General features: G+C 35.4%; 1 protein-coding gene and 2 pseudogenes across 1 annotated transcript; all 3 read left to right on the top strand.

Moving 5' to 3' along the window:
- Window positions 1-1084: 1084 nt before the first annotated feature.
- LOC142531633 (very-long-chain (3R)-3-hydroxyacyl-CoA dehydratase PASTICCINO 2-like) lies at window positions 1085-2600 on the top strand. Its single transcript, XM_075637846.1, has 2 exons — window positions 1085-1838; window positions 2391-2600. Exon 1 carries the CDS (start codon window positions 1147-1149, stop codon window positions 1810-1812), a length of 666 nt encoding a protein of 221 aa, XP_075493961.1. The 5' UTR covers window positions 1085-1146; the 3' UTR covers window positions 1813-1838; window positions 2391-2600.
- A 2271-nt stretch (window positions 2601-4871) lies between these two features.
- Window positions 4872-7165, top strand: LOC142531346 (AAA-ATPase At3g50940-like; annotated as a pseudogene).
- A 1450-nt stretch (window positions 7166-8615) lies between these two features.
- On the top strand, window positions 8616-11744 carry LOC142531213 (uncharacterized; annotated as a pseudogene).
- The last annotated feature ends 2355 nt before the right edge of the window (window positions 11745-14099 follow it).

Here is a 14099-nt window from a genome sequence, read left to right as displayed (position 1 = left end):
ATTAATTTCTTGCTAAATATGAGTAAACTATAGTGCAAAGAAGTGTAGGTTAAATCCAATTACAGCGAAAAGAAAAATGAGATTATGGACGACGATTAGTGACGGTTTTTTTGAAATCATTTATAAAAATTTGGACGGTTTACAAAAAACCGTTGCTGAACTAAATATGTCAATGGAGCGGGTGTGACTAAACCCAAGACTCGCCCCACACCCGCCCCATGAAAAAACTTTGACTCATTACCCGTCCCACTCCAATTAAATATTCTTTAGACCCACCCTCTATCGAATACGAAACGAGGCCGGATAGACCCGTGAGACTTGAATTTTTTTAAAATTAAAAAGTAATATTTCTTCTCACATGACTGAATTATGAAGCAGACAAGCATCTAAATACAATATCGTGGAAATTAATTCATATCAACCCGTGGAATACACCGTTGCTAAACCAGTCCTGTTCAATCGGAACATGAGTAAACCATTGTAAAATTAACCTTTACTATAGGAGAAACTTATATTTTAAAATAATATGGTTGCGCTCTCAAATGCTAAATATTCAAAGAAAAAAATTTGTTAATTTTTTTTTAAATTGATATTCTATAAATTAATAAATTTTGTAAAATAATATTAACTGCATCCGTATGGGTGTTTTCTGTACCATGATATATATATACTTTTTTTGTCATTCATTAATAATCGTTAACTAGATTGATTGTTTCGTGCACTCGAAAAAATTATAATAAAATCAAATATTTAAATACTAACATACTTACATTTTTATATATAATATATAAAAATGGAAATATTTAATTAAATCATATCAAATATGCAGAAAAATATAGTAGTAACTAGTAGGTATGATATTGAAATTTCTCAAATTTAAATTTCCATATATTAAATTTTAAAATATTTATTTGTATTTCTTAAAAAATAAATAAAAATAAAATTTAGTCATGTGCTCGTATACTGAAGTAGCTGATAGGTCCATTGTGGATGAAGGCCCAACGCCCAGTGGTTGAACCGTTCACCTAAATCTATTAATTACATTCTTTTAGTATTATTATTATTACTATTTATTTATTTTTGCTGACCTCCTTTTATTAATTATACACCCCATCCTATTCTCCTTCCAAATTAATCCCAATTCCGATGGCCGGAATCCACGCCGCCGCCCGCCGAGTCTACCTCACCCTTTATAACTGGATTTTATTCTCTGGCTGGCTCCAAGTACTCTACCTCTCTCTCATAACCCTCAAAAAATCCGGTCACCAATCCGTATACTCGGCCGTCGAGACCCCGCTCCTTCTAGCTCAGTCCGCCGCCGTCATCGAAATTCTTCACAGCTTGATCGGACTGGTCAGATCTCCGGTTAGCGCCACGCTTCCCCAGGTCAGCTCCAGGTTGTACGTCACATGGGGTATTCTGTACAGCTTCCCTGAGATCCGAACCCATATCCTGGTATCATCATTGGTGATAAGCTGGTCGATCACTGAAATCATCCGATACTCTTTCTTCGGATTGAAAGAGGCATTCGGGTCGGCTCCGGGTTGGCTGCTTTGGCTCAGGTACAGCACTTTTCTTGCACTTTACCCCTCTGGAATCACAAGTGAAGTGGGTTTGATCTACAGTGCGTTACCGTATATGCTGGAAACTGAGAAATACAGCTTGAGAATGCCCAATAAATGGAATTTCTCGTTTGACTATTATTACAATGCCCTGTTGATTTTGGGAATTTACGCTCCGGGGAGTCCCCATTTGTACGGATACATGCTTGGGCAGAGGAAGAAGGCTCTCTCCAAGGCTAAACGAGAGTGAGGTGCAGCTGATTCAAGGCGGCGACGGTACTGTTATTTTTATTAGTTATTCTGTTCAATGTAAATATGCCGAATATTTTTTTCAAAAATGGCATTTAGTTGGGTTTCCTCTTCTGGTTCTCGTATGAAATTTGCTGAAATGAGCAGCAAAATTTCTTGCTGTAACCACTCTACCTTCTGGTTGCTGATCTATACAAACAGTTGCTGGAAATGTGTTTCTTCATGTGAAAATGTATCCGTCTACCGTTCTATTTTTCACCATCAATGTTTCATCCAAATTTGTTTTAGTGGTTTCTTGTTTTAATCAATCGAAGACATTAACTTCTTGTTTAAAATTTTAGCTTCATGGTTTCACGCATTAAATCACTTCCAAGATTTGCTTTTCTTTGATAGATAACCATGACTATAAATTGTTGTGTCTATCAATTATGAGTTCCTTCTGTCAACTTTTGGATGCATTGTGATGCAATCACTTTGTATGACATAATCTGGTATTGTCATCAGAGGATCCGTATATATGGACATGAATGATCTTGAACGACACGATGATAATCGATTTGATCCTGTGTTTACTCGCAGATTCGTATGGTGTGAGCTCTTTCTGGGCAGCAGGTATACAACAGGGCCACTCCTGGTTGTGTCATAATTTGGACAGAGCTTTGAATTAGTTTTACAATTCAGATTTCTTTTAATTTTCGAGGACGTTATCTGTTGTATTTCACCGCTACAATGTTTCGGCTTGAGCTGCTGCAATTGTTGTACCTCTTATGAACTCTTTTGGCTTTTTCATTTTGAGCTTTTTAAAAGAGTGACTATAGAGTAAACCGGACAAGCTGAAAATGGATACTGATCGGGTTGAGATTTGGATCCTCCACTGTATTGAAAATAAAGCACTTGATGCTGTGCAATTTTTACACGAGATGATCATATGATCATCTTGTGGACATCACACTATATGAGATAAATTTAAAAAAACAGATTAAACGAGCTGATCATGTTATCATTTCGTGTAAAAAATGCACAGCACTTAGTGTTGTTTTTTCAACAAAGCATGAGTATCTAAATCCCTCGAGTTGGTAGGATGTGATCAAGGAAGTAGATAGAAGAAATTGAGATATATGAATGAATAAAAATATAGTAGGATAATTGGGCGTAATTTTGTGTGATACAATGATGTTGAAATTATCCCTACCATTAATGCACAAGCTATAAGGTGAGGAGGAAATATTTCTAAAAAAATATTTTAGATGTAATAGAGAAAATGGCAATTAAGATGTAAATTCGAGTTTATTTTAGCTCATTTTAATAAATTTGAAAGAAAACTATTTTATTTAAACCCGTTCGATCGGGTCTGGTCAGAACAATCATATAAATCGTTTTTATAGTCCAATCGATCAGAACCGTTTGACCGATTCGACCAGTTTATCCATTTTATTTTATTTTTTAACAAAAATATTTTTTATATTTAAAATTTTATTTTTTGATATATATATATATACATGATTATTTGGATTTTGAAACCGGTCGACAACCACACGCCGTCGCTGCCAACCACCCCCTCTTCTTGTCGGCCGACTGCCGCCGCCACATTCGACCACCCTCTCCTCCTGCTGACGGTCGGCCGACCGCCTCATCGACGTCAATCACACCGCCAGCCGACCACCACCGCCGCAAAAGTGGAATGTCAATTTTATCAATTCAACAAAAGATTATTAATTATCTCATTCTTAACAATCATACCAAACATAATATTATTTTATCATTATCTATTTCAATCATTCTTTTTATTATTTCTCTATTTATAATTTCATAATTTTATCCTCCAACCAAACGTAGCATTATTATAAGATATAAATATAGTTGGTTTTTTTTTTTTTTTTTTTTAGTTTTTTCTCTTCAAATTTTGATGGGTTGGCTTGTCTAACGCGCAATTAGAGTTTTTTTCAACCCACCAAATTGGTTGCCGACCGCGCCCGCCCGCCCCGGTATATGTCGGGCTGACCGTTTTGACATTTATATTTGTAAGTTTTTCCAAACACCGAATAATGATAATGATAATGATAATTATAATAATAATAAATACATGAATATTGAATATACACATTAAATGCGTTAAATTTAAACGAGAATATTGCAAAATTAAAAATAGTTACTCAAAAAAGTAGGACCACCGAAGAAATACTCGAAGATTCTTGGTCACCCACCAAGGAAGAACAAAAACCCTTTGTAAATGTCTACAAAAAGTATAAAAATAATAAATCTAAATTCTCTTCTGTAACCACACTTTATTTATTCAAGTAAAATCAATGGACCTCACTCTGAATCTGGTCGCCATTTTAAATAATTTATAATCCTATTTTATTATAATGTTGACTTCTAGCCCCTAATATGATCCAACAGTCATCAAGTCCCCCCCACCTAATTAACGCGAGTTGAATAATTCAGCATTCTAGTAGGGACAATTAAACAAGACAAAACAATGTGAAAATTTACAGGAAATAGAAGGAAAACATCCAAACCTGTCATTTTCTTTCCATCCAATCCTCGGTTTCAACTGCCCCAAAAATCAACTGTCCCAATCCACACCGCGGAAAAAAAAAAAGTAGAATCGATCGCAAGGAACTCTGTTAGGAATCGGGAATCAGATATAATTTCTTTGTCATCATTGCTATTTGAAACGTATCAATATGGCTAGAAACTTGACTAAAGAGCTAGGAATATCGATTAGGCAAGAAAAAACTTGTTGCGAATTAAATAGTATTCAAATATGTGCTATTCAGCCTCGACGTATAGGATGGTAGTGGACTACTTCCCATTTCCTGGAAAGGGGCTCGTTCAAACAATGTGCCAAGGCCTTGTGGAATCAGAGGTCAATCTTTGAGTCAATCAAATATGTATATTATACGAAACGCTAAAGGAAGATTCCTCAAACGCAATTAAAGTACTTTTTGACAAAATTTTTTTTTTTTTAAAAGATGAAAAAGACCTTCTTGACAGATTTTCTGATAACAATGTAATAGAACTTCAAACTATAAATTATACCTACCCTCCATTTGCCACTGGCTCATCTCATTTCCTACAATACAAAGCCTCCTTGAATTCAAGAACACTGCCAATTCCTTGTCTATACATTCATAAGTCCGTTTCTCAAATTCCATTCTTGATTCTGATCTACAAAGAATCAACTCAAGAATCCCACCTTAAAAATTCCTACAATCAGAAGTTTCACCTTAAATTATTTTTAAAAAATCAAGCACTTGAAAACCCAAAGACAGAATGTTTTCGAAGATCGAATTACCTTCGACAAAAACATTGGTCTCAACTGCTGCTTCAGTCGCGGCCACGGCCATGTTAATCCGATCAGTAACCAAAGACGTCGTACCTCCCGAGCTCAGTCAGTATATCTTCACCAAATTCCACAACTTCTTTGCAACATTCAGCAATGACATGACCATAACCATCGAGGAATTCGACGGCATAGCGAGAAACCAGCTTTTCACGGATGCAGAAATTTACTTGGGCACGAAAATTAGCCCCTCCACCAAGAGATTCAAAGCATCAATCCCTGAGAAAGAGCAGAATATCCAAGTTTCAATGGGAGGAAACGAAGATCTCATCGATACTTTTCATGGTTTGCAACTGAAATGGAGAGTAATTCATCAACAAAATCAACCTCGACGTGTTCAATACGATGACTATCATTCCACCATGCAAGTTGAATTTAAATACTTGGAGTTAACCTTTCACAAGAAGCACAAAAACAAGGTTCTTGATGAATACTTACCTTATATTGTGGAAAGGTCGAAAGTTGCAAAGCAAGAAAAAAGGACCCTGAAACTGCACACTTTGAAAAATGATGGGGTTCATCATTATCCACCTAAAACTCCATGGCAGTCTGTGAATCTTGATCATCCAGCAACTTTGGCAACTTTGGCAATGGATGATGATCTGAAGAACATGATAATTGATGATCTTGAAAGGTTTGTTAAGAGGAAAGATTTTTACAGGAAAGTGGGGAAGGCGTGGAAAAGAGGGTACTTGTTGTTTGGGCCTCCGGGGACCGGAAAATCGAGCTTGATTGCTGCAATGGCCAACTATCTGAAATTTGATGTTTATGACTTGGAGCTGACTGATCTACGGTCCAATTCGGATCTGAGAAGATTGCTGCTTTGGACTGCAAATAGATCCATACTTGTGGTGGAGGATATCGATGCGTCAATAGATCTGTCCGAAAGGAAAACAATGCAGCCTCCAAGAAGGTTTTCTTATCATGATCAAATTCAAGAACCAAAGGCAAGTTTTAACCACTTCCACATCGAAATTTGTAAATAAATCATCGGTTTTTATAATCATACTATGATTTTTTTATTGCTTTTAGCTATTCAAGGAATTGCTTTTTGCTATTCAAGATAATCTGTCCCATCTGAAAAACTTATATTTAGTGTTCTATGCTGCAGGTTACCTTGTCAGGATTGCTGAATTTCACAGATGGATTGTGGTCGAGCTGTGGAGATGAAAGGATCATCATATTCACCACGAACCACATTGATAAGCTAGATGCAGCCTTGTTACGCCCTGGACGTATGGACGTGCACATCCACATGTCATACTGCACACCTCGTGGCTTGAAAATGCTTGCCACCAACTATCTTGGAGACGTGGAACACCCCTATTATCTGGGGCAGAGGAATTGATAGGGGAAACTAAAGTGACTCCTGCCGAAGTGGCGGAGCAGTTGTTGAAGAGCGACGATCCTGGCTGTGCCCTTCAAGGCTTGATTGAGTTCTTGGAGCACAAGAAAGAAAGTGAAAAACTTAAAGCGGAAAATCTGGAAGAGACTAAAAAAGAAGCTGTGCAAATACCGGAAGAAAATGAGGATGACAATGAAGTGCTGACGATTGATGAAGGCCAGAATGGGCTCAAAGTGTTGAAAAAGATGACTCCTGCAGAAGCGAAGGATCAAGTTCTGAAGAATGATGAAGCCATGAAAGCTTTGAAGGTTTTGATTGGACTTTTTGGAGGTGAAAATGGGATCAAAGATGCCAAAGATTCCGATTCGGGTTTTCGCGCATCTGAAGTAGTGTGTGCGCCAGAATCCGGGAAAGGAGAAGAGACTAATGCCGAGTGATTTGAAGGGACCATAGAGTACCATATTAAGGCATAACTAGTTAACCTGTCTATGCATCAAGGGACCATCTATTTCGTTCATTCGTAAAACGATTGGTTTCCCAGAAAGAAATATGCGATAAAATTATGTCATGTAATGCTCCATAACTACATTGACAAGAAGTTCAAATTGTTTTATCCTCTAACAATGTATTTCTCTGCAAAATAAAAGTATTGCTTAAGATCTATCATAGGTGAAATTTACTTTCCAGTGCCATCTACATAAGGAGCCAAGACCGAACCCTGAGCCAAAGAAGTCGACCAAAATCACTAGAAAGAAAAGGTGATCAATGATCTCTAAGCAAGAGGCTGAGCAAACAACACAACATCTGTCATCCAAGAGAGGAAGTCTATCAATCAAAGTTTAGTGTAAGCTGCTGCAATTGTTACTCTAATCATGAAGTTAAACTTGAATTATTTTATTCAATAATTTCTGAATGATGGTTCACTCACAAATTTTAGTCAATAAATTATAAATAAATCTCTATTCAATAGAAGTTGATAATAATTATACAGTTTTGTTATATTCTCCACCGGCTGTGCCATCTTCATACCTATTGATGTTTCTGAATCTAGGTGACACTCATCTATCGGATGTGAAAAGAAATATATCCAAATATCTCACTTTATTAATGGACACAAAAATAAATATGATATATAAACAACTTATCAATACTAAATAATTACACCTCAATCCCGATTACTTGTTCCGTAGTCATCATCAATGTTTAGTGATTTTAAAAAAGGGAACGAATAAATATGATTTATATACCATTTGTTCCCTATGTGTCCGAAATGTAATGATGCAACGTAGTATAGAAAAAGTTGAGCTAGCTGACACTAATATCATAACCAAAAAAAAAGCCTCGTTTTAAATTATTATTATATATATATATATATATATATATATAATTTTCTTAAGATTAATCTCTGGATTTGAATGTTTTAAGATGCATCAATTTTCTTTCTGAAAAGACCACTTCCTTCTTATATTTATTAAAAAAAATATGGTAATAAAATAAAAATTCAAATATAAACTTTGAGGTGAAAACTTGTATGAGACGGTTTCAAGAGTCGTATTTTGTGAGACAAATCTCTTATTTGGGTCATCCATGCAAAAAATATTACTTTTTATGCTAAGAGTATTATTTTTTATTGTGAATATCGGTAAGGTTGACCCGTCTCACAGATAAAAATCTGTGAGCCTGATCTCATAAGATACATACTCAAACTTTGAAGCAAGGAATTTAGTTTATAATGCAAAGGTGTGCCAACTAAACTTTAGATAATCAGAATATGAAACAAAATAACAAATGGCAATAATCAAGACCCTCCCTTCCGGAAAAAAAAAAAACATGTGTACCTTAATTAACTCCGTTAAATTTAGCAGCCGCATTTTCCTGTAAATGTTGGCAGCGTCGATTACTGCCAACTGTCGCCGTTAATAAATCGTCACCAAACCCAATTTTTATTTATTTATTTATTTATATAAACTATTCAAGATTTTATCTTGTTTTTATTGTTTTCCCCCTTTTTAACTTATTATTTATTCTTTAAAAAGAATATGGATTGCTTGTGGGCAGCGGCTACTATATATACGCTCATATTCGAGGAGCCGTCTGTTGTACGAGTCATTCTATTACACTCATCTCTCGCCTTAGGGTTCTGCCTCACGGGTTTGATCACGTAACTTTCATTGTTTTTTGATGATTTCCTGGAAAATATTTGTTTTGTGTTTTTGTTGATTACGTTGTGGGAATCGAGAGGGAGTTGTATGGATTGGAGAATCATGATCAATTTTGGGTTCGATAGGCGAAGCAATCGGAGCGTGTGTTTCAAGAGTTTCGGGAATGAATATGGGATCTATGTGGGCTGAGATGCGCTACGCTTTCTTCCTGTTTATAGATTATTGATATTTTTGCCTTTTCTCCATTTTAAATTTAATTGGTTCATGTGTAATATCACTTGATTGAATACGATCGTTGGAAGTTAAGAGAGTGTAGTGTTTGTTGCTTGAGTTTCATGTGTTTTTCGTTTTTAGTGTTTTTGGCGTGATTTGTCATAGAGATGCGTGAATTGTAACGTTGCTTGATCTGTCAATAACTTGGTTTACTGAATGTGGTACAAGTTAATGCAAAACCATGTTTTGGAAAAGTATATCTTGCTCTGTTTTCTCACTTTGGCCTTTGTGATGCGATTACGCCATTGTTTTTACATCTCCCGATCCTTGTCAGTTTGTTTTCGGTTTTTTCTATTTCGAGGAAATCACACGTGCTAATGAATTGATTAAGTGCAGTTTTGTAGAAGTTGTAATTGGTTAACAGACATTTATTGAATTGTACCTTATTGCTGCAGATATTGTGTGTTTGGTTGATATCATGGATCTGAAAGGCTGTTGAATAATTTATCAGTTATTTGGTCTCTGTTTGATAAAAAATGGGAGCTGCTTGTTGTGTTGCTGCAAAGGTTGAAACTAGAACAAATGGATCGGTCTGTGTCACAGCAAAGAATGGAACTGTAACAAATGGATCACCTAATCAACATATATGGAGGCAGGTCCGCCATTCACCATCGTGGAGTTTCCGATGGGATAATCGCGGGCGAGTAGCTGGGGAAGAAGTATCTACAATGTGCTCCCGAGATGGAGGATGCACGAGTGACAAACAGGAAGTAAAAAGTGTTAGTACTGGTGAAACTGCACGTGCTTCTGAAGAGGATAGTTCATTAAACAGTTCCCAGTCACTTGCATGCCAAAATCCAACTGTTTCTAAAGAAATTGTTGGTAATATATATCTGGCAGTTACTGTGTTCAATTAACGGAATATATGATATGTCTCACGTGATTATGGAAAGTAAATTGGTGAAATTCTATTTCCAGTTCTGAAAAAATAATTCGATTATCTTCACATGGTTGAAATCAAGGAGTAGTTTTCATGTTTAGCTAGCTGAGCGTGGAAGAAACGGGTTCTTGTAGTATATAATCAAATAAGCTACAAGGGAGAAAAAAAGGTCTCTTTATGTACATAATTTTAATCTTGATCTTAGCATCAGAGCAGCTCTCGCGGGAAGGAAGTGATTTTTCGTTTGACAACAATAATTACTACGGATCTAGGCTCAGAAATGTGTTGGCTAGCCTAAATTAATTATCATTTAGACATGTAAAAAGGCTAGCATATATTTTGTATATTTGATATCTCTTTTATTGTTTTGCAGATCTATCAATCTCACTGAAGCCAGTAGAGGTGTGTAGAGAGTGTTAATGTGTGAAGCATGGATGTGTGGTATAAAAGTTGTCTTCTAAAATGTGATTTTTTCTTTTTTCCTGTCCAGGCTAAGGAGTCAACAGAATACCCTTCAGTTTCAGTCTCCACGGACAACTTTGCTGCCTTCCCAAAGTCATCTTCATCCTCCGATCTCCACTCCTTCAAGGTATCATCACGATTCTCCAGAACATCACTTGTCACAACAAGTTTCTGATACTCAGATTCCAGAATGCAAGCCACAAGCATTCTCAATTTCTGAAGAGACACCTTCACTTCAGCCTTCAGCTTTGGCCAATGAATCGACCAGGGGATCCAGTGATGGATCTTCAGAAAGTGTGTCAATCCCTGCCTCCTCCGAGCTCATGAAATCTCGGGGAGAGAGGTGGTCTTTTGATAGCTGAAACGTCGAGCTTCAGTTTGGAGAAAGTTACCAGATCCAGTGGACGAGATTCAAAATTTCCTTCGTTCGATCTTCAAACATGTGGTATTTGTGCTAGGCTTTTAACGGAGAGATCTGCGTGGGGGTGGAACAACCAAAAAATAATATCAACAAATGAACTAACTGTTGTATCTGTCTTAATCTGCGGACATGTTTACCATGCTGAATGCTTGGATTGTATGACTCCTGATATCCACAAGTTTGACCCAATTTGCCCAGTGTGTACTCTTGGGGAGAAACAGACTTTGAAGATTTTTGAAAATGCATTGAAAGCCGCGTTGGATTTGAAAGGCTCGAAAACTTTCAAGAAAGTGTCTTGCTGATAGTAGTCCAAATAATATTAGTAGTGGTGCAGAGGGAAGGGCTCTGAAGACAAGCTCAAGTTCCAATACGAGAATCTCACTAGGAAAGTCTTTCTTCAGACGTCACTTCTCATTTGGCTCAAAGGGTGGCATATCAATGTCGGAGAATCATTCCCCTAAGATAAAGGGTTTTTTCTGGTCAAGATCGAGCAAGAATTGAGCTGAAAAAGAAGTAAGCATACATCTCTTATAGTGGTTTACATATCAACTTTTCAAACATCACGATATATGAAATTTTTTTACAGATATAGACTCCAAATCAGCTGTTAGTAACTGTGGTTTTAATAATATTCTTGCAATTGAATTCTTTGATTGGATTAAAGATATTTTCATCGAACCATTTTGAGATGTGCGTTTTTTTCCATGTTTTGTAGTCTCAGATTCTACATTCTGTTTTGGCTATGTAGGAAATGGGGTGCGGGTTATCAGCTTCATCATCAGGAAGAACCGCATCGTGGGGTAGGTGCTTGCGGACACCAGAAAAAGTGATTAGAGCATCATAATATATATAAAAAAGGATTGAATTGAAATTGTATTTTTCATGTTTGTACAGTGTTTTGTATGGCCTTGTAGTTGAAGAATTCAGTTTTTAACAGGCATTTATGCAGTTTGTGTCCTCTTGGACCATTCTTTTTATTTGTTTGGTAAAGGCTGTGGTCAGATAAATTTCTTTTACCTATACATGTACATCAGTGTTGCTCCATATTTCGTTGCTTTAATGTTTTTTGCATTTTCTGTTAAGCATTTCAATATCTGGTTGTACCTACCTAAGTTTCAAAAGTTCACTAGGTATACATGTAATCCAGCCATGTACAAAGGCACAAGAACACTCGGCCCTTTTGACGAGGAGGCTCCTGCCTTAGTTGCGAAGCCCCAAGTTCGTAATCCGTATTCTTCATTGACATCTCGTTCGTTTTTCTTTTCTTTTTTGCCTATAATCTCTATGGTGCGTCTCAGGCGTAGGCTTGCAGAGTGCTTCACGGACACCTGTACTAACTATTCATAGCCTTTACGAATGATAGAAGTTGGTACTGATACATTTCGAATCATTTTAAATATTTAATTTTAGGCGTTGGGACAAGTGTAAATGCATGTGTTCTATATTAGTGGGGATAATCCAAACAGTTGAGATGTAACTTCCAGTCTTACGGATTGTGCTAAAATCTAATATTTTATATGTCTAGCTTATCAAAGTGCTTGTGTATTTTATTCATTTCGGGGAATGATAGGTACGTATCTTGTATACAAATAAACGCAACGAAAGATTGAAATAATATTTGTTTACATGTGAGTTGGCTGTCCACTTACATGTGCTTTCATGAAAATTGCTACGATTGTTTTTAATGGCTCTGATTTTGCTTTGGGGCATTGTTTGCTCCATGGCAATTAGCACACCAAAAAAATATATTTTTTTTCTAAAAGACCAAAAAAAAAAAATCATTTATTCTGTGAATTTTGGGTTTTGAGGGATTGTATTTTTTTATTTGACGCAATCTAGTCAAGTATCTTAGAGTTTTATGTAGTCATAAAGTTGTGTTGAGATGGATGTGAATTTGAAACTGATGTTTCTTATTGACTCATTTGCTAAGAATAAATCTTATATTGTAACACATATTTAAAAAAATACATAAACAAAAATAAAGAGAAACAACAAATTTTTTCTTCTCATTTTGAAGTGTTGTGGATCATTTTGCTTTATATTTTTTTGTCAAATAAAATTTAATGTGTGAAATATGTTATTTATTCTCCTCTCACATGTGTTACATATGAAAGTATCAGTGCTAAGTAAATCATACTTATGGATTAAGTGGTTATAGGCAAAAAAGATCAAATAAAAAAAGTCTAAATTATTGTATAAAAACTAAACTTTGACAAGTTATATAACTAAATCTAAGATAGACTTCATGAAGAATTACAATGATAGAACTATATGTTTCTCCACATTCTCAAAACTTGCTCATAAATGTTAGGGAAAATTATATATTTGGTTCTTCATAAATTTTTTTTTTTGCGGTTTTGATTTGTTATGTCGACAAATTTTAGTTTTAGACAGTTACATATATATTTTGGCAATTTTTTTTTATGTAACGATGACATATGTAGTGATGCTCGATTGGTCTTATAACATTTAATTATCACGCAATCAAATATTTATTAAAAGCAGTGTAAAATGGTTTAAAATAGATTTTGATCCTAGAAAATGTTTGACATTACCTCCATGTAAATTGGACATACCAAAAAATAACATACACTAATTTTATAACAAAAATTCTAGGTTAAAATCCAAGAATGCAGAATGCACATTCTCAACCACGCTGAAATAAAATCCAAACAATACGAATAAACTTCAAAGACCATACAACTACTCAGAACATATACCCGATAAATATATAAAATCGACATAATATATATGGGAGACTCCAAATTGGAAACATATTTTTTTAAAAAATAATATAAAAATACTTTACTTTCAAAACATTTACAAAACTAGTACAATCCGAAAATGTCTGCCGTGGTTCTATCTATATCTATATAAGATTGGGCCTAACAGAGACAAAATGGACATCAATTTCTTTTTCCCATTTTGCCTTTGTTTCATATCAATATTACAATTTTGTTTTTTATTTTTTGAAATTTTAAAAAACACTTTTATTTTTATTTTTTAAAATTTCAACCATTCAGATAGTACTTTAGTCTTTGATAATTTGTCAAATTTAACTTTAATCTCTCGATAATTATAAGAAAATCCGTACACATAGCACCGCGTACTTAACATAAATCCAGAAAATATAAAGAAAGAATTGCACTACTTTTACAAATGTATTGAAAGTGAATTTTTTATATATTATTTTTTTAAAAAAGCCGGAAAATCTATGACACACCACATACCTCTGTCCTCTCTGAAGCACGCGTGTTGGATTCTCTGTACACGTGTGATCACACCAGCAACATGCATGCATGCATCCTCTCCACCGTCTTCAATTCTCCATCAATTTAAGGTAAAATGCATGCGATTGGCCTTGCATCTTTTATCGGTGGCTTCCTTTTTTATATAAAT

This window comes from Primulina tabacum, chromosome 17, assembly GCF_025594145.1.
Source record: "Primulina tabacum isolate GXHZ01 chromosome 17, ASM2559414v2, whole genome shotgun sequence".
In the NCBI taxonomy this organism is placed as follows: domain Eukaryota; kingdom Viridiplantae; phylum Streptophyta; class Magnoliopsida; order Lamiales; family Gesneriaceae; genus Primulina; species Primulina tabacum.
Note: the sequence above shows the minus strand (reverse complement) of the source record. Positions and strands in the feature narration are given on the sequence as shown.